Raw genomic sequence first — 21,665 nt, 5'->3', positions numbered from 1 at the left:
TCCATCTTATTTGGGGGGATGATAAAATTTGGTATCAACCGCCTTTGTGTGGGGAGGTGAGGGCAGGCAGAGGCTTTTTGCTTTTCATTTTTACCTTTGGGTAATATTTGAAGTTTTCATTGTGTGTTTTTTTTTTTTTAATGTTTAAGAAAAACGAGAGACCAGCCCCGTGGCACAGCGGTTGAGTTTGCATGTTCTGCTTCTCTGCGGCCCAGGGTTCCCCAGTTTGGACCCCGGGTACGGACATGGCACCACTTGGCAAAAGCCGTGCTGTGGTAGGCGTCCCACGTATAAAAAAAGTGGAGGAAGATGGGCATGGATGTTAGCTGAGGGACAGTCTTTCTCAGCAAAAAGAGGAGGATTGGCAGTAGTTAGCTCAGGGCTAATCTTCCTCAAAAAAAAAAAAAAAGAAAAGAAAAGAAAAATGAATTCGAATTTACCAACCAGCCACTAAAACCAAAGCACACTACCCTGCCCCCCGCACCCCTAAAATATCCAAACTCCCATCTAGGCACGTTACATTAAGTTTTCCCTTTACAATGCTCTTCAAAGTGTGATCCAAGAACCACCTGTATTAAAATCACCTGGGACGTTCGCTTATAATGTAGGTCCCTGGGCCCCACTCCCGAAGATTGTTTCCATAGGCCTGCAATGGGGCCCAGGACTCCACTTGTTTGTTTCCCTGATTCTTACGTGCAGTAAGTGTGTCAATCATGTAGTTTCCCTTTCCACCAGTTAATGACGTAAGCTCTAGCTGCCTGAGTTTCAATCAACAGGAGTTAAGACTTTTCCTTAAGAGCCTTGGGGAAAATTCTATTAACGTGAGAGTTTGGATGCTCTGCGGACAGTGACCTTTTCTCATTTTTCCTTTGACATTTAAAAACTATTGGATCCAACAGGAAGAGGGCTGTTTCATGTCTAAACCTGTAGCTGGGCCCCAGAGAGACTGATCTTGCTGTCACGTGTATGACAAAGGGCCTGGAACAGGGGAACTTTCTAGGGATTCCTAGGAGGACCGAGAGGGTCTTATGTATTAATTTAACCAAACAGCAACTTCTTCAGCTTTTAATGGCCAAGCAAATAAATACCCAAAGGACAGATCAAAATGATAGACAAAGGAGATTTGTGGAGGTGGGAAGGGAAAGAAAAAAAGGTACCAGAGTGGGAAGAACTGAAAAAAAGTCACTGCTAGCGGTAACTGCATTCTTAGGACTGTATGATAGGACACGTAAAAGAGTAGCTACAGCAGCAGGAAGTCGATTGTACCGTTCACTGAGGATAGCGCTGTACTGGGAAAACAATCACGACAGAAGAACAATCTTTTGAATAGAATAGTTTACTAAGTAAAACATTTCTTTGAAACATAACATGCAAAAGATTCTCAAATATGTTAGTATGGAAGCCCTGGATTTGTATTACACGTCTCAGCAGAGACTGTCACAAGCCCTATTCCATATCACATCGAAGACTGTGTGTGTGTGTGTGTGTGTGTGTGTGTTTAATATCTGTATCTTGGAACGATGAAGCGTATTTCAGCCGGGCTTCTTGGACTAGATTTGCTCACATTGAAAGAAGAGTTATTTTTGGTCAATGAGTGAGCACTTACCCTTAGCCATAAACGAAGATGATAAACAGTTTAGCTTCTGAATGTAGAATGGTCTGTTCAATACTATGTTTTTTCGGTAAAGTTTCTTTTTGGTCCTTGGTACCTTAATTTCTTCCCTCTGATTTTCAGGAAAAGACAGAGGAATAGGTGAAATTGGTATTGGAGACTTAGGTGGCAGACATCTCGTTGAGACCATTTTAACCAGTAATTGAGTTGTTTGGGTAGTAGTAGGCTTGGTGGAGAGTTCTTGGCATGGATTTAAAATGGAGATTTTGGGATTCTTAAAGTCATCATAAGTTGCAATCAATTGTTTTGTGGTGGTTGAACTTTTTAGAGATGGTGATCTAGAATTCCATTTATATTTGCCAGCATTGCTGCAATTCCATTTTGAAGCATTTTGTTCAAGCTTACAAGAACCAGCATTGTTTTTTCTTTTTTCTTGACATTTATCTACACAAGTTGTCTGAAGACTCAGAGAGTCAGAAAGTTTTGGCTGTCTCATTTTGGGTATAGCTTTAGAGGAAGAGGGTCGTTCAGTAACTGCTGGAGTACAGGAGGCCGTTTGTAGTCTTGGCCTCTCTCTTTGTATAGTCATATGTTGTAATCTTTCCATTTCCAGTAAACGAGTTATCAAATGTTCAATAGAGCTTTCTGGAGGCTCCACTGTTGCTTTCCAATTTTCAGATTTTGAGAGCGCTAATTTGTGCAAGTCCAGAGTACTGAAAGGAGGAGGGAGAAAATCAGGATATGGAAATACTTCACTCGGTTCCTCTGTGAAAGATTCTTCAACATTTTCTATTGTTTCTGGCTTTAAGTTCAGGTCCATCTTTTTAAAATAGCTAAGTAAAGTATCATTTGCTTTTTCACTTTCTGACAAATCACTTTCATCTGTTAAATTTTCTTCCACACTGCTGTTTCCGTATTTTAAATTCCAATTTGGAGCAGATAAAGTTTCACCATTGTTGTTTTCTATAGTTGAACATAAATTAACAGGAGGCTCATTTCTGTCCTTAAAAAAGTCTCCGTCCGCATACGGCCAGCAGAGACCTAACGGCATCTGCAGTCCAGGGTAAGAACCAACTTGCTTATCAGCTGAAGCACTTGCTAGTGAGTGGTTCAGAGTGAAGAGGCTTGCGGGATTACTGGGTATATCAGAGCCAGTTTGCACTGAAGAGTTTTTGAAATCCCTTAAAAAAGTGATTTAATTAATGAATGGTTTGTTGACTAGAATTAAAATGCTATTAAAATGATAATGAATAGTAATCTTTATCAAAGACTGGTTACTGTTTGGTTCCCAATGGCATATATATATCTATCTGTAACAGAAATATGTTCATTTCCAAATATGTTCTAATTATATACAACTATATACATTTTTTTAAAGTATAGATTAAAATATTAACTAGGTGGGGGCTGGCCCAGTGGCATAGTGGTTAAGTTCACACATCTGACTTCTCGGCAGCCCAGGGTTCACGGTTTGGATCCCGGGTGCAGACATGGCACCGCTTGGCAGAAGCCATGCTGTGGTAGGTATCCTATGTATAAAGTAGAGGAAGATGGGCACAGATGTTAGCTCAGGGACAGTCTTCCTCAGCAAAAAGAGGAGGATTGGCAGTAGTTAGCTAAGGGCTAATCTTCCTCAAAAAAACAAAATAAAATATTAACTCGGTATCCCATTATGCATGCACAGGTGACTAGATCATAATTAGCCACATTATGGCTAACTGTGGCTATGAATGGCCACTAGGTTAAAAGTGGCTTATTACATCTATTTGTCTATGAATATATTATACATGCAATTATGACGTCTGAAAAGGAGGCTATCCAACTCCAACTGAAATTATAGTGAAATGTTTGTTGACTCAGAATTAGATAGAAGGAAACTCTTAAAGAATGTAGTTAGGTTACTTAATAAAGGCTTCTACTTTAGCCATTGTGATTTTTTAAAAGTATTCCAACAAAAAAGAAAGACAATGTCTATAAAGCAAAAATTATCCCAGATAGAGTGCATAGTAATTTTCATCTAATGGTGCTCTTTTATTTTAGGAGTAATACTTCTAAGTATTATATTAAAATAAAAACTGCAAAAAAGCCAGGCCATAGAAAACCGAGTTTATAGTTCGTTTTTTTAAAAAGCCTACTAGAAATAGTGACATTGAAAGATTTGATGCATTGACATATATATAGTCTCATTATCTTTTTGCTTCTTTTAAAGCCAGTTTACATTAAAGATAACAAAGTAATCTTGAAGGACTTTGAAAAATACTTTAATTTCTAGAGAAAATGGTAAAAATGTATTCATTTAGCTAAATATTAGGTATAATGACTTGAAAAACCATAGGAAAGTCACTGTAAATCTACAAGTGATAGACACAATCCATGTGGTCCAGTAAAGAGCAGGGAGAAGACCTGGGTTTGAACGCATTTGCCACAGTGAGCAAAATGGAAATAATATCTTCCTCGGAGGTGCACTGAGAAGCAAGACAATTACATGAATCTACTTTGTAGAATGGTCAACACTAAATGAAAGTTATCATTTATTCTCTTTACTTGTTGACAGTATACTGAGGAGAAAAATCTCTAATAAAATATTTCATTGATACCATGCTTCCAACTCTGTAACATGATTAGGCCTTCCCAATATTAATAGCAAATACCTATCAAACACATTGTTCTGTTTAGTCCTCATAAACCCCATGAGATAGGCACTTTTATTTTCTACCTTTTATGGATAAGGAAACTGAGGCACAGAGTGGTTAAGGTCATGCATCTAGTAAGTGGTGGAGCTGGGAGTTAAATCCAGGTAGTGGGATCCCATGTCCATAATCCTAGCCACTGCCCTCTCCTGACTCATTCATGTTAGCTGGCTGTCAGCATGATAAAATCCAGTGCCCTTCAGTGATCTCTTACCTTGAAATCCCGTTCCCAGCTGAGTTCCTTGTAGTAGTCTTTCCTGTCCCCATCAGCTCCGACATTCCCTTAGGACATGAGTCACCACAGTCCCCTCAGCACTGCTCGGTTTCCCCCCTTGAATTTCAGCCTTAGGTGAGTTTTATCCTGAGCCTCACAAAAACTGACCCTCTGACGAGGAGATAGCTGCTATCAAGTGAGCCACCCTATTGTCAAAACTGGGTACAAAAGAATGGCACAGAGCTCAAGGTCTCCATTAAATACACAATTTCTGTAAAAGGGACACATAACAGTGAGTAACAAATGCTAATTTCCAAATAATAGAAACATGAGTTTCTAGGAAGCATTCCAGTTGGTCCTAATGCACACTAAAGTTTAAGAACTAAAAATTAAGGGAGTGATGTCAGCATCATGGCTGAGTGAACTTGCCTGGGACTCTCTCCCCTGCAACATACAACAAAAAGGGGCATCCATACTCTGACAAAGGACATCCTAACACAACACAAAAACATCAGAAAGGCACACAGCCATACAAGGGAGGGCGGAGAGGCTGGAGCCCCTCCTTGGAGAAGCTGGAACAGGGTAAGAGAGAACTTCCCTCCCTCTCCTAAAGACTGCAATCATGAAGATGGGAAGATCCATGAGGGAAGGAGTAGGGGAAGGGATGCTTGTTCACAGAATCCCCAAGGACTCCTTAGGGCCCTCATAGAATAGAAGGTAGCCCTCTAATGGGGTGAAAGCTTTTGTGGGGTGGGAGGTGACCACATCATGCCAAGACCCCAGGAGACCAGACAGCCAGAGAAGAGTGAGAAAGCCTGGAGTGCATGCAGGAGATAGTGCCATTCCGCTAACCCACCCACCGCCAGCTCCACTGCCTAGGATCTCGGCTGAAGGCAGAGGGCTCAGAATACGTGGCTCTTGACCCCGACACAGTGATGACAGCTGCTAACTACAACCAAATAATATCAGGATGCATAAGATCCAACCCACTTCCTCTAGCAATATCAGACACTACATCAAATCTTCAGACCACAGAGAAAACGACAAGCACCCAGAATTCAGTCCTGAGGACACAGATATATGTAATCTAAATGACAATGATTCAAAGTAGCTATCATCAAAAAACTCAACAAGGTAAAAGAGAATGTAGAGAAACAATTCAACGAGTTCAGGAGCTGCTTCACAAAATAGATTGAAACTATAAAGAAGAATCAATCAGAAATATTAGAGATGAAAGACACAATGGAAGAGATAAAACAAAATACGGATTCCCTGAACACTCGAGTGGACATCATAGAGGAGAGGATCAGCATAATCGAAGATAGACATGTTGAAATGCTCCAGGCAGAGGAGGAAAAAGAACTAAGACTAAAAAGAAATGAAGAAAGTCTCCAAGAAATATCCGACTCAATGAGGAAATGCAACATAAGAATTATAGGTATCCAAGAAGGTGAAGAGAAGGAGAATGGAGCAGAAAGCATGTTCAAAGAAATAATAGCAGAGAACTTCCCAAAACTAGGGAAAGAGAGGTAAATCTGTGTGGAAGAGGCTTCCAGATCTCCTACATCTGTCAATGTAAAAAGACCTTCTGAAAGGCAGACAGTAGTAAAACTGGCAAAAATGAATGACAAAGAAAGAATACTCAGGGCAGCAAGGCAGAAGAAAATAACCTACAAAGGAACCCCTATCAGGCTTTCAGCAGATTCCTCTGTAGAAACCTTATTAGCTAGGAGAGAATGGAACGACATATCTTTCAAAGACAAAAATCTTCAGCCAAGAATACTCTATCCAGCAAAAATATCCTACAGATATAAGGGAGAGATAAAACCTTTTCCAGACAAACAAAAGCTAAGGGACTTCATAGCCACAAGACCCCCCACTGCAAGAGATCTTCAACAAGGCCCTCATACATGGGGCAAAAAAAAAAGGGAGAAAGGGGTCACAAAACACAGAGTAAGGAGATAAATAAGTAGACAGAATCAGAATAGGATAGCAAATACTCAAGTATAGCATTAAGCTCAAGGGGAGGAAAACACCAAAAACAAAGATAATCTGTCATTTTAACCACAAACGCAAACACAAGATGGAATAAGATATGAGAAAAACAACTCAGGAGGGGAGGAGGAAAAGGACTTAATTGGTTTAGACTGAGGAAATAAGAGGCCATCAGAAAATGGACTATCTTATACATGAGATTCTGAATACAAACCTCAGGGTAACCACTAAACAAAAAAGCAGAACAGAGACACAAACAATAAATAAGGAGAAAACAAAGAAACACATCATAAAAAACTACATAAGTCAATGGGTACACCAAAACACACAGGACGAGGAACAAAGGAAATGCAGGAAAACCAGAAAACAAGTGATAAAATGACAGCATTAAGCCCTCATACATCAATAATCATCCTAAACGTAAATGGATGGACATCTCCAATGAAGAGACACAGAGTGGCGAGATGGATTAAGGAACACGACCCAACAATTTGCTGACTCTAGGAAACACACCTCAGCTCCAATGACAAACACAGGTTCAGAGTGAAGGGGTGGAGGACGATACTCCAAGCTAATGACAAACAAAAGAAATAAGGTGTTGCAATACTTATATCAGACAAAGTAGTCTTCAAGATAAGACAGGTAAAGACAGACAAAGAGGGGCAGTATATAATGAGCAAAGGCTCACTCAATCAAGAAGAAATAACACTTATAAATATCTCTGCACCCAACACAGGAGCACCAAAGTTCATAAAGCAACTATTAACACACCTAAAAGAAGATACTAACAGCAACACAATAATAGTAGGGGACCTCAACACTCCACTCACATCAATGGATAGATCACCCAGACAGAAAATCAACAAGGAAACAGTGGAATTAAACAAAAAGCTAAACCAGTTGGACTTAATAGACATATATAGAACACTCCATCCAAAAACAGCAGAATACACATTCTTCTCAAGTGCACACAGAACAATTCTCAAGGATAGACTATGCTTCAATAAATTTAAGAAGATTGAAATAATAACAAGCATCTTTTCCAATCACAATGCTATAAAGCTACAAATTAATTACAAGAAAAAAGCTGAGAAAGGGACAAAGATGTGGAGACTAAACAACATGGTATTGAACAAGGAATGGATCATTCAAGAAATTAAAGGAGAAATCAAAAAATATCTGGAGACAAGTGAAAATGAAAACATACCATACCAACTCGTATGGGATGCAGCAAAAGCTGTATTAAGAGAGAAATTCAGATGATCTTGGGGGTGACGTCAGCAACATGGTGGCGTGAGCTCACCCGGGACTCTCTCCCCTTCAAATTACAATGAAAAAGAGCAACTGCTTTCCAACCAAAGAAAAAAATTCTAATAACAGAAATCGTCAGAGACGCACAGCAGCCAAACACCGGAAGGCGGAGAGGCTGGAGCCACCCTGGGAGGAGCTGGAACGGGGTAGGAGAGAACTTCGCTCCCTACCCTAGAGACTGGGATTGCTGCCATGGGTGCTGGAGGGAGTGGGGGAGGGGCCGCAGGGCCACGGGATCATCCAGGACTCCCACCGCTGGTGCAGTGGAAACCATCTAATGGGGGAAAGCTATCACGTGGGGGAACCCCAGCAAGCCAGGGCCCCAGGAGACCAGAAGGTGAGAGCTGATCCAATCCAGGGCAGCATTAGTGAAAGTGCCCCTCCTCCCTCAACCCATGATGCACACGCCGTCACGGCTGAAGTTGGAGTGCTCAGAACACAAGGCTCTTGACCCCCATCTAGTGGCAACAGGCTGTAACTGCAACCGAATAATAGCATCATGCACAAAAACCGCTCCTCCACCATCCACCAATTTATAAAAGCTCCAGTCCAAAAGGAAAACAATGAAAATACAGAAGTAGGTCCTGAGGGCTTGAAAATGGGTAAACTAAGTGAAGATGAGTTCAAAATAGCTATCATCAAAATATTCAATGAGGTAAAGGGAAATATAGAGAAACAAGTCAACGAGTTCTGGAGTTACTTCACAAAAGAGATTGAAATTATAAAAAAGAATCAATTAGAAATACTAGAGATGAAAAATACAATGGATCAGATAAAACAGAATACGGATTCCCTGAATGCCTGCGTAGACACCATAGAGGAGAAAATTAGCATAATGCAAGATAGACAGGCTGAATGCTCCAGACAGAGGAAGAAAGAGAACTAAGAATTAAAAACCTGAAGAAAAATCTCAGGAAATAGCTGACTCAATGAGAAAATGCAACTTAAGAATCATCGGAATTCCTGTGGGCATTGAAAAGGAAAATGCAGCAGAAATTGTGCTCAACGAAATAATAGAAGAGAAATTCCCAAATCTAGGGATTGAGAGAGAAATGTGTGTTGAGGAAGCTTTCAGATGTCCTAGATTTGTCAATGTAAAAAGACCTACTGCAAGGCATATAGTAGTAAAAATGGCAAAAATGAATGACAAAGAAAGAATACTCAGGGCAGCAAGGCAGAAGAAAATAACCTACAAAGGAATCCCCATCAGACTTTCAGCGGATTTCTCTACAGAAACCTTACAAGCTAGGAGAGACTGGAGTGACATATTCAAAACTTTAAAGGATAAAAATCTACAGCCAAGAATACTCTACCCAGCAAAAATATCCTTCAGATATGAGGGAGAAATTAAATCTTTTCCAGACAAACAAAAGCTAAGGGACTTTGTAGTCACAAGACCTCCACTACAAGAAATCCTCAAGAAGGCTCTCATACCTGAAAAAAGAAAAAAAGGGAGTAAGGGGTCATAAAACACAGAGTAGGGAGACAAATAGATAGAAACTGAATAGGACAGCAAATACTCAACTATAGCATTAGGATAAAGGGAAGGAAACCACCAAAGCAAAGACAATCTTATCACTCTAACCACAAACTCACAACACGAGTTGGAATAAGAGGAGGAAAGGGACTGAAACAGTCTAGGCTAAGGAAGTAAGAGACCACTAGAAAATGGACTGTTATACACGAGATTCTGAATACAAACTTCAGGGTAGCCACTAAACTGAAAAACAGAACTGAGACACAAAACATAAATAAGGAAAAATCTAAGAAACCCAGCATAAGAAATTACAGAAGTCAAGGGGTAGGCTAAAACACACAGGATTAGAAACAAAGGAAACACAGGAAAACCAGAAAACGAGCAACAGAATGACAGCATTAAGCCCTCATGCATCAATACTCACCCTCAATGTAAATGGATTGAACTCTCCAATAAAAAGACACAGAGTGGCAAAATGGATTAAAGAACAAGATCCAAGAATTTGTTGCCTCCAGGAAACACACCTCAGCTCCAAGGACAAACACAGGCTCAGAGTGAAGGGATAGAAGACAATACTCCAAGCTAATAGCAAACAAAAGAAAGCAGATGTCGCAATACTTATATCAGACAAAACAGACTTCAAGATAAGGCAGGTAAAGAGAGACATAGAGGGCCAATATATAATGATCCAAGGGACACTTCATCAAGAAGAAATAAGGCTGATAAATATCTATGCACCCAACACAGGAGCACCAAAGTTCATATAGCAACTATTAACAAACCTAAAAGCAGATATCAAAAATAACACAATAATAGCAGGGGACCTGAACACCCACTCACATCAATGGACAGATCATCCAGACAGAAAATCAACAAAGAAACAGTGGAGCTAAACGAAAAGCTAAAACAGTTGTACTTAATAGAAATATATAGAGCACTCCATCCAAAAACAGCAGAATACACATTCTGCTCAAGCACGCATGGAACATTCTCAAGGATAGACCATATGTTGGGAAACAAACAACTGAAATAATAACAAGCATATTCTCCAATCATACTGCTATAAAGCTAGAAATTGATTACAAGAAAAAAGATGAGAAAGGCACAAGGATGTGAGGACTAAACAATATGCTATTGATTCTAGAAGCAATGGATCATTGAAGAAATTAAAGAAGGAATCAAAAAAAAACCTGGAGACAAATGAAAATGATAACATGCCATACCAACTCATATAGCATGCAGCAAAAGCTGTATTAAGAGGAAAATTCATCACAATTCAGGCACATCTTAACAAACAAGAAAAATCCCAAATCAGCAATCTTAAACTACACCTGAATTAGAGAAAGAAGAACAAACAAAGCCCAAAGTCACCAGAAGGAGAGAAATAATAAAAATCAAAACAGAAATAAATGCTATTGAAACAAAAAAGGCAGTAGAAAGGATCAATGAAACAAAGAGCTGGTTCTTTGAGAAGATAAATAAAACTGACAAACCCCTAGCCAGACTTACAAATAAAAAAAGAGAGAAAGCTCAAATAAACAAAATCAGAAATGAAAGAGGAGTAATAACAATAGACTCTGCAGAAATACAATGGATTATAAAAGACTACTACGAAAAACTATATGCCAGCAAAATGGCTAACCTAGAGGAAATGGATAAATTCTTGGACTCCTACAATCTCCCAAAGCTCAGTCAAGAAGAAGCAGACAATTTGAACAGACCAATCACAGGGAAAGAGATTGAAACAGCCATCAAAAACATCCCAAAGAATAAACCCCCAGGACCAGATGGCTTTCCTGGGGAATTCTACACAAACTTTCAGAGAGGATTTAATACCTATTCCTTTCAAGCTATTCCAAAAAATTAGGGAAGATGGAACACTTCCTAACACATTCTACGAGGCCAACATCACGCTGATACAAAAGCCTGACAAGGACAGCACGAAAAAGGAGAACTACAGGCCAATATCACTGATGAACATAGATGCAAAAATTCTCAACAAAATGTTGGCAACCCAAATTCAGCAATTCATCAAAAGGATCACACATCATGATCAAGCAGGATTCATACCAGGGACACAGGGATGGTTCAACATATGCAAATCAATCAACGTGATATACCACATCAACAAACTGAGGAATAAAAACCACATGATCATCTCAATAGATGCAGAGAAAGCATTTGACAAGATGCAACAGCCATTTATGATAAAAACTCTCAACAAAATGGGGATAGAAGGGACCCACCTCAACATAATAAAGGCCATATATGACAAACCCACAGCCAAAATCATACTCAATGGGCAAAAACTGAGTGCCATCCCCCTGGAAACAGGAAGGAGACAAAGATGCCCTCTATCACCACTCTTATTTAACATAGTACTGGAGGTCCTGGCCAGAGCAATCAGGCAAGAAAAAGGAATAAAAAGAACCCAAACAGGGAGGGGAGAAGTGAAACTCTCGCTGTTTGCAGATGACATGATCTTATATATAGAAAACCCCAAAGAATCCATTGGAAAACTTTTAGAAGTAATCAACAACTACAGCAAAGTTGCAGGGTATAAAACCAATTTACACAAATCAGTAGCATTTCTATACTCTAATAATGAACTAACAGAAAAAGAACTCAAGAACTCAATCCCATTCACAATCGCAACAAAAAGAATAAAATACCTTGGGGTGAATTTAACTAAGGAAGTGAAAGACCTATACAATGAAAATGACAAGGCTTTTCTGAAAGAAATGTATGATGACATAAAGAGATGGAAAGACATTCCCTGCACATGGATTGGAAGAATAAACATAGTTAAAATGTCCGTTCTACCTAAAGCACTCTACAGATTCAACACTATCCCAATCAGAATCCCAATGACCTTCTTTACAGAAATAGAACAAAGAATCCTAAAATTCATATGGGGCAACAAAAGACCCCGAATTGCTAAAGCAATCCTAAGAAAAAAGAACACAGCTGGAGGCATCACAATCCCTGACTTCAAAACATACTACAAAGCTACAGCAATCAAAACAGCATGGTAGTGGTACAAAAAACCGGTGAACAATCAATGGAACAGAATTGAAAGCCCAGAAATAAAACCACACATCTATGGACAGCTAATCTTCAACGAAGGAGCTGAGGGCATACAATGGAGAAAAGAAAGTCTTTTCAACAAATGGTGCTGGCAAAACTGGAAAGCCACATGTAAAAGAATGAAAATTGACCATTCTTTTTCACCATTCACCAAAATAAACTCAAAATGGATCAAAGACGTAAAGCTGTGACCTGAGACCATAAGGCTTCTAGAAGAAAATGTAGGCAGTACACTCTTTGACATCAGTATTAAAAGGATCTTTTTGGACGCCATGTCTTCTCAGACAATGGAAACAATAGAAAGAACAAACAAATGGGACTTCATCAGACTAAAGAGCTTCTTCAAGGCAAGGGAAAACAGGATTGAAACAAAAAAACAACCCTCTAACTGGGAAAAATATTTGCAAGTAATACATCCGCCAAAGGCTTAATATCCATAATATATAAAGAACTCACACAACTCAACAACAAAAAATTAAGAACCCAATCAAAAAATGGGCAGGAGACATGAACAGACATTTCTCCAAAGAAGATATACGGATGCCCAATAGGCACATGAAAAGATGTTCATCATCGCTGGTCATCAGGGAAATGCAAATCAAAACTACACTGAGATATCACCTTACACCCATTAGAATGACAAAAATAACTAAAACAAATAGTAACAAATGTTGGAAAGGTTGTGGAGAAAAAGGAACCCTCATACACTGCTGGTGGGAATGCAAACTGGTGCAGCCACTATGGAAAACAGTACGGAGATTCCTCAAAAAATTAAAAATAGAACTACCAGAAGATCCAGCTATCCCACTGCTGGGTATCTATCCAAAGAGCTTGAAGTCAGCAATTCCAAAAGTCCCATGCACCCCAATGTTCCCTGCAGCATTATTTATAACAGCCAAGACATGGAAGCAACCTAAGTGCAGATGCGGAAGCAACCTAAGTGCCCATCAACAGATGATTGGATAAAGAAGATGTGGTATATATATATATATATATATACAATGGAATATTACTCAGCTGTAAAAAAGAACAAAATCGTCCCATTTGCAACAACATGGATGGACCTTGAGGGAATTATGTTAAGTGAAATAAGCCAGATAGAGAAGGACAATCTCTGTATGACTCCACTCATATGAGGCATTTAAACATGTGGACAAAGAGAACAGATTAGAGGCTACCAGGGGAAAGGGGGTGGGGGGTGGGGGTGGGCACAAAGGGTGAAGGGTTGCACCTACAACACGACTGACAGACAATAATGTACAACTGAAATTTCACAAGATTGTAACCTATCATTAACTCAATAAAAAATTTTTTAAAAAAAGAGGGAAATTCATCACAATACAGGCTCACCTTAACAAACAAGAAAAATCCCAAATAAGCAATATCAAGTTACACCTAGCTGAATTAGAAAAAGAAGAACAAACAAAGCCCAAAGTCACCAGAAGGAGAGAAATAATAAAAATCAGAGCATAAATAAATGCTACTGAAACAAAAAAGGCAGGAGAAAGGATCAATGAAACAAAGAGCTGGTTCTTTGAGAAGATAAATAAAATTGACAAACCCCCAGCGAGACTTACAAAGAACAAAAGAGAGAAAGCTCAGATAAACAAAATTAGAAATGACAGAGGAGAGATAACAACAGACACCACAGAAATACAATGGATTATAAGACAATACTATGAAAAACTATATGCCAACAAAATTGATAATCTAGAGGAAATGGATAAATTCTTAGACTCATACAACCTCCGAAAGCTGAATCAAGAAGAAACAGACAATCTGAATAGACCAATCACAAGGAAAGAGATTGAAACAGTAATCAAAGCATCCCAAAGAATAAACCCCCAGGACCAGAAGACTTCCCTGGGGAATTCTACCAAACATTCAGAGAAGATTTAATACCTATCCTTCTCAAGCTATTCCAAAAAATTAGGAAGATGGAACACTGCCTAACACATTTTATGAGGCCATCATCACCCTGATACCAAAGCCTGACAAAGACAACACAAAAAAGGAAAACTACAGGTCAATATCGCTGATGAACATAGATGCAAAAATCCTCAACAAAATGTTGGCAACCCAAATTCAGCAATTCATCAAAAGGATCATACATCATGATCAAGTGGGATTCACACCAGGGACACAGGGATGGTTCAACATACGCAAATCAATCAACGTGATCCACCACATCAACAAACTGAGGAATAAAAACCACATGATCATCTCAATAGATGCAGAGAAAGCATTTGACAAGATCCAACAGCCATTTATGATAAAAAAAAAACTCAACAAAATGGGGATAGAAGGAAATTATCTCAACATTAAAAAGCTATATATGATAAACACACAGCCAACATCATACTCAATGGGCAAAAACTGAGCGCCATCCCCCTGAGAACAGGAACAAGACTTGGATGCCCACCATCACCACTCCTATTCAACATACTACTGGAGGTTTTGGCTAGAGCAATTAGGCAAGAGAAAGGAATAAAAGGAATCCAAATAGGGAGTGAAGAAGTGAAACTCTCACTGTTTGCAGATCACATGATCTTATATATAGAAAACCCCCAAAAATCCAAGGGAAAACTATTGGAAATAATTAACAACCACAGTAAAGTTGCAGGGTACAAAATCAACTTACAAAAATCAGTTGTTTTTCTATACTCCAATAATGAACTTACAGAAAGAGAACTCAAGAATACAATTCCGTTTACAGTCGCAACTAAAAGACTAAAGTACCTAGGAATAAATTTAACCAAGGAGGTGAAGGACTTATACAATGAAAACTATAAGACATTACTGAGAGAAATTGATAATGACATAAAGAGATGGAAAGAGATTCTATGCACATGGATTAGAAGAATAAACATAGTTAAAATGTCCATACTACCCAAAGCAATCTACAGATTCAATGCAATCCCAATCAAAAGCCCAATGACATTCTTCACAGAAATAGAACAAAGAATCCTAAAATTCATATGGGGCAACCAAAGACCCCAAATTGTTAAAGCAATCCTGAGAAAAAAGAACAAAGCTGGAGATATCACAATCCCTGACTTCAAAATGTACTACAAAGCCATAGTGATCAAAACAGCGTGGTACTGGTACAAAAACAGGCACACAGATCAATGGAACAGAACTGAAAGCCCAGAAATAAAACTGCACATCTACAGACAGCTAATCTTCGACAAAGGTGCCAAGAACATACAATGGAGAAAAGACAGTCTCTTCAATGAATGGTGTTGGGAAAACTGGACAGCCACATGCAAAAGAATGAAGGTAGACCACTATCTCACACCATGCACAAAAATAAACTCAAAATGGATCAAAGACTTGAAGATAAGTCCTGAAACTATAAAACTTCTGGAAGATAATATTGGTAGTACACTCTTTGATACTGAACTAACAAGGATCATTTCGAATACCATGTCTTCTCAGACAAGGGAAACAAAGAAAAAATAAATATGTGGGAGTTCATCAGACTAAAGAGCTTCTGCAAGGCAAAAGAAACCAGCATCAAAACCAAGAGACAACCCGGGGTTGGCCCGGTGGCGCAGCAGTTTAAGTTCACAAGTTCCGATTCTCAGCGGCCCGGGGTTCGCTGGTTCGGATCCCGGGTGCGGACATGGCACTGCTTGGCAAAAAGCCATGCTACGGTAGGCGTCCCATGTATAAAGTAGAGGAAGATGGGCATGGATGTTAGCTCAGGGACAGTCTTCCTCAGCTCAGGGCTAATGTTCCTCATAAAAAAACACAAAGAGACAACCCACCAATTGGAAGAAAATATTTGCAAATTATATATCTGACAAGGGGTTAATCTCCATAATATATAAGGAACTCACACAACTGAACAATAAGAAACCAAACAACCTGATCAAAAAATGGGCAGAGGATATGAACAGACATCTTTCCAAAGAAGATACAGAGATGGCCAATAAACACATGAAAAGATGCTCAACATCACTAATCATCAGGGAAATGCAAATCACAACTACACTAAGATACCACCTTACACCTGTTAAAGTGGCTATAATCACTAAGACTAAAAATAACAAACGTTGGAGAGGGTGTGGAGAGAAGGGAACCCTCACACACTGCTGGTGGGAATGCAAACTGGTGTAGCCACCATGGAAAATAGTATGGAGATTCCCTCAAAAAACTAAAAGTAGAAATACCATATGACCCAGCCATCCCACTGCTGAGTATCTATCCAAACAACTGGAAATCACCAGTTCCAAAGCAACATATGTACCCCTATGTTCATCACAGAACTATTCACGATAGCCAAGGCTTGGAAGCAACCTAGATGCCCATCAAGGGACGAATGAATAAAGAAGATGAGGTATATATACACAATGGAATACTACTCAGCCAGAAAAAAGACAAATTCATCCCATTTGCAACAACATGGAAGGACCTGGAGGGAATTATGCTAAGCGAAATAAGCCAGACTGAGAAAGACAAACACCGTATCATTTCACTCATGTGTGGAGTATGAACAAACCCACAGACAAAGAAAACAGTTCAGCGGTTACCAGGGGAAGGGGGTTGGGGGTGGGCACAGGGGGTGAAGGGAACACCTATGTGGTGACAGTCAAGAAATAGTGTAAGCTGAAATCTCACATTGATGTAAACTAGTATGAACTCAATAAGAAAAAAAGCTCTAAAAAAAAAAAAAGAACCAAAAGATAAGAATTCAAATCCAAGGAAGGTCTGAGAACCAATAGACTGTGGTGATTGTGAGCATGAGCCAGGCTCCTCTTCATCCTGGTCCTACCATTCATTAATTGCATGACTTCGGGCAAGTTGCTTGTCACCCTGCGTCAACATCCTCAGCTGTAAAATAAGGATGGTGAGAACAGCACCCACCTTACACGAGTGTTTGTTGTGAGGGTTAAATGAGTCGGTACACGTACGGGATTAAAAGCCTGCCTGGCACATGGAGTATGACTTTCCTATCACAGGTCCTTTTCCCTTCAACCAGAGGCCAAACTATCCATTGAAACCCTCACTGTAAGGGCACAGTAAACTCTTAATTTCCCCTAAACTGATTATCTCTGGTGTCTGCCAGCCACTTCCTATTTTAGGGTGAGTTTCTATAATTTCTCACTATTTGCACACAATACTCTTTTCTTCTGGTTCTTTCTTTGTCCTTGTATTTCAGATGAGTATTTAACTGTATTCAGATTTACTTCATTAATTTAGGGCTTTTCAAAAATAAATCTCTCACCTGTTCTCCACGGTGCTGCCTTCCTTAAGAGGGTAACTCCATAACTGAAAAGTTCCTTGTCTACCACTCTGAGAACGGAAAAACCACGGACAACATTTTAGTAACCGCATGCATTTTAAAAAAATAATCCTTTGAGCAGGATGAATAAAATCCCACCTGAGTTCTTTGGTGAGCGTGCTCTGACAAATTCAGATCTAGCATCAGTTGCTCTACTGGAATTTCCAAATGCTTCTAGAAAGCAGCAGCAGAATTTTAAACACAATGTATCTCTGTTCCCTACTCTTGTTCTAAGAATGTATAGTTCTTGTTTTAACCAAGGAATATATAGTTCTAGCCAAGAAATATGTAGCAAAGTCCTGTGACACTGCTTACATACAGACACAAAGCATTTGTTTACTGCAGCAGGAATTAGTATAATCTGGTATAAATACCAACTAAACAGTGTTAACTAGTGAGCCTTGGATATCCTTTTCTCTATTTTACTAAGAGTTAAGTGTTTTATATTCTGATCAAAAAAGCTAAAGTAAAGATTAATTTTCTCATTACTTCAAAACAAAATATTAACCATTTCAACTGCTTCAAGACATCTTAAGTGCTGAGCCCACTTCCCTTTTGGCAATGACTAGAAAACACCATATTCACTACGAGTTTAATTTCCACTTATAGTATTGTTATATTGAAAAAACAATTTAATACAATAGTAATTTAATTACCAATTTGCACCCCAGTAAAATAGTAAAGGCTTTGACTTGTTCGAAGATTTATACAGAAATTTAAAGTTTAACTCTGAGGGAAGAAATTTTTTTTACAGAACATACATATAATTTTAAAATGGCATTTTATGAATGAATTAAACATTTATCCTTACCTTGTTAATTTTGCCTGAAAGAATGTGTATAGAAAAATGACAATTAATAGTTACATAAAACTGATTATATTAAAAACAAATCCCCTTTACTCTGAGTGTTAATGAGACTCTAAGTAGGAATCCAAGTTTTCCTAGAGGCATCAATACACACGGAGGATGTCTTACCACCTGCTGGGCTGTCCCTTCCAGGTGGCAGGTTTCTATTCGCAGGAGCAGGTACTTCTGAATCCAAATGCCAGTAAGATAAGTTCTAAAACAACATTTGTTTCAGGATAAACTTAATGTTAGGAAAATTTTAAAAGCTCAAGTACATAACTTTCCACGTCCTTTGGGTAAAGGCTGACAAAAGGCACAAGCTTCCTGACCCCTCCCTCCTCTAAGGACATCATCGGCATTTCTGAGGAGCCAGCAATGTTCTCTTACCAAACCCGTATCAGCTAGATAACACCTATTAGTCAGGAAATGGAAAGGTGTTTACAGCAATTTATGGTTTCATTCTCATTTTATTAAAACTAATGGCACACAGGTTTTCAAAATTGATTTAAAAAATATAACAAAGTGTCCAGTTCAGTGTGTCCCTGGTACACAACGGCACATTCACCAAATTTCTGTATCTGAGGACTGTATCTGAAAGCCTATAAAATCTTTCCATCAGCCAAAGAAAATTCACTGATCTCACATTATACACAACACTGAGCAGCCCCACTACTCACTCTGGACTCCAGATGTCGAGAAACACTCAAGAAATATTCAAAAGAAAGCCAGAAAAAGAAGAGGAAAAGGTACAAATATCTCCTGAATACTTAAGTTCCAGACATTGTGCTGAGTGTTATGGGGAAAAAAATGTGAGGAGTGTGTAAAAACTTACCCCGGAAAAGGGAGGGTGAAGGGGTGATTAGTTTATTAAAAAAGTAATTTTTTCGGAATGAATTCAGTTGTTTTCTATCTCAAACGAGAAAATCCTTTGTAGATTATACTCTAAGCAATGTACAAATGAAATTTTAGGCACTATTAGGTATCATCTCCCCACCGAGGAGGAACAGGGAGAAATGAGCTTAAATACAATATGAGCATCCACAAAGGAGTTATCTCCTGACACGAAGGATAGTTGAACATTGGAAGGCAGGCTGCAGATTATCTTTCTCTGGAGGTTTTTGAAAAATAACAATTCTCTGCTCTCGGAGATAACATGTATTGGGTCTAGGCTCCAGATGAGAACCACCCGGAGAGCTTTTTAAAAATAATAGTAGAAAAAAATACTCTAGATTCTGATTCAGTAGGACGAGTGTAAGGCCCAGTTATTTGTATTTTTAAAACCTCCCTGACAGATTCTGAAGCTTCTTTCGGCTACATATGTAATCCTGCCACACTAATGTACAAAGTACCATGTGAGAGAAATATCCTTAAATTAACGTGGTAAAGGGAAGCTGACGAAAACTGTGCTGTTGGGATCATACACAAAAACAGGGGGATCAAAGTGGCCAACTGGTGAGGAAGACTAACAGCTACACACGACGCGAGCCAGATCGCAGACTCCTTCCAGGGTGGAAGTGGTTCTCCTTTTTGATACCCCGCCTGCCTCACCAATAGTTTTCACAAAATATGTGCGAGAAAATAAAAAAAGTGAGCACTGCCTGACTGATCAAGGTAGCATCTTTAACAATACCCAACTGCAATTAGAAATGTTTTGAGATTTGGAGAGAAGCTGGTTATCTTTTCCTTTGTTAAAACAAATAAAAATTTTCCATTTGATATTCCAAATGTGCCAAGAGGAAAACTCAGTACAAACTGCTCACAAATAGGAAGCAGCAAGGCGTCTCAGCAGTGGGGGTCGACAGCAGCAGCCCCTCACGCGGGAGCCGCGGCCCGACGCCCGGGGCCACCGCCGCCATACCTCTTGAGAGACGCTGGACACACGCAGGCTGGCACCGCAGGTCTCACCATTTCTTCTCCCCATTTTGCTCCTCTGTTTCCTTAAAATCCTATACAGGTTGTGGAAAAGGCACATCCATGGGTGAGGTACGACACTGATTTAAAAGAAAGCATGAGCTTTGGCTCCCCATCTAAAGGAGGTTCAGAAAATGCTTGGAAGGCATGAGAAAGGGACTAGAGGGGCGGGGTGGGGGTGGTCATATAGAATCAAGCAGAAGCAAGGGGCAAGCCAGACAACAAAAGAGGGCTTAAATAAAAGCAAATTGGAAGATCTGACTCGCAGAAGATTAGGAAATTACGGTGTGAGGTGAGAAAGGAGATAGCAGATAGGAAGATAAAATAAAAATCAGAAAAACAGGTGAGTTATCTGGAACTTATAAAACAGGGCCATGAACTCTGCTTTTAATCATTGCGAACAGGCGCTGCGTTGGAAAGCCGATTAACCTTCCACAGGCAGCGCAGGCACCGCGGGCGGGTTTCAGAGACAGGGGAAGGCCCACGGGACCCAAGACTGCTTTCCACACCAAACTCGCACGCCCTCTAAGCGCACCACTGTTTACGGGAGCAGCATTAGGGAACCTAAAAGAACAAGCGATCATTGGGTTAAGGTTCGGCTATCTGGAAAGAATCACAAATTAAAGCCACCGCAGTAATCCGTATATTTGCTAATCGTTGACAATGTTTGGTCTCCTAAGCGGGAAGGTGTATCCTGAAGAAACGGGAAATACAGTTCCGGTGGGTCTGGAATCAGTAAGTATGACTCCACCTGCTCTCCGCCAGGCACCGGGATGGGAGATGGCAGGAGGACGCAAGCTGCCGAGCAGGGGGCGCCGCAAAGGGCCGGAGAGCGGGCGGGGCCGGAGGGAGGTGCGGGCAGGCGCGGGGCGGGCCGGGGCGAGGGCCCCCCTCCCGACGTGGCGGCCCGGGGGCGCGCAGGGCGAGGGGACAGCGGGCTGGCCTCTTACCCCGCGGCGCCGCAGGCCCACGTGTCGTCCCCGCCGTCGTCTCCGAGGGCGCCGCCGCCCCGAGGCCCGGGCCCCTCCGCGTGCGCGGCCTGCGGCCCGGCCTTCCTGCGGCGGGAGGACACGGAGGGCAGCGCGCGCCGGCCGGACGCCAGCGCCGCCCCCTCGGCCGAGGACGGCCCCCCCCCCGAGGCGGCCCGGGGCCCGCAACGCCCGCCGAGTCCGCCGGATTCGGGGGCCGGGCTCCCGCGGCGGCCGCCCAGGCCCGGCGCCTCTTGGGCGTCCCC

At 40.5% G+C, this 21,665-nt stretch overlaps 2 protein-coding genes across 8 annotated transcripts in view; one reads left to right on the top strand and one right to left on the bottom strand.

Moving 5' to 3' along the window:
• Positions 1-1,317: 1,317 nt before the first annotated feature.
• FAM217A (family with sequence similarity 217 member A) lies at positions 1,318-21,518 on the bottom strand. Of its 7 annotated transcripts, none has more exons than XM_046640752.1 (8): positions 21,382-21,476; positions 20,861-20,995; positions 20,379-20,466; positions 18,650-18,734; positions 18,485-18,498; positions 17,773-17,847; positions 17,617-17,684; positions 1,318-2,793 (listed from the first exon to the last, which is right to left on the bottom strand). In XM_046640752.1, exons 3-8 carry the CDS (start codon positions 20,439-20,441, stop codon positions 1,578-1,580), a joined length of 1,521 nt encoding a protein of 506 aa, XP_046496708.1. In that variant the 5' UTR covers positions 20,442-20,466; positions 20,861-20,995; positions 21,382-21,476; the 3' UTR covers positions 1,318-1,577. The 7 variants fall into 7 exon arrangements, with proteins under 7 accessions (XP_046496708.1, XP_046496710.1, XP_046496709.1 ...); XM_046640754.1 differs by having other exon boundaries at positions 20,967-20,995; positions 21,382-21,435; XM_046640753.1 differs by lacking the exon at positions 20,861-20,995 and having other exon boundaries at positions 21,382-21,512.
• LOC124227114 (translation initiation factor IF-2-like) overlaps positions 21,148-21,665 on the top strand; it is a 1,107-nt gene continuing 589 nt past the window's right edge. The window contains exon 1 of the mRNA XM_046641006.1: positions 21,148-21,665. Coding sequence (XP_046496962.1) covers positions 21,173-21,665 — 493 coding nt within the window. The 5' untranslated portion in view covers positions 21,148-21,172.

Source organism: Equus quagga, chromosome 15 (assembly GCF_021613505.1).
Source record: "Equus quagga isolate Etosha38 chromosome 15, UCLA_HA_Equagga_1.0, whole genome shotgun sequence".
Lineage (NCBI taxonomy): Eukaryota > Metazoa > Chordata > Mammalia > Perissodactyla > Equidae > Equus > Equus quagga.
Note: the sequence above shows the minus strand (reverse complement) of the source record. Positions and strands in the feature narration are given on the sequence as shown.

Excerpts from the sequence above, each read along its gene's own strand:
- FAM217A (XM_046640753.1), bottom strand. The coding sequence starts at position 20,441 with ATGGGGAGAAGAAATGGTGAGACCTGCGGTGCCAGCCTGCGTGTGTCC. Across the intron at positions 18,735-20,378 it reads TGTCCAGCGTCTCTCAAGAG|AACTTATCTTACTGGCATTT; the intron begins GTATGGCGGCGG and ends ATGTTGTTTTAG. Across the intron at positions 17,685-17,772 it reads ACGCTCACCAAAGAACTCAG|AGTGGTAGACAAGGAACTTT; the intron begins GTGGGATTTTAT and ends TTCCGTTCTCAG.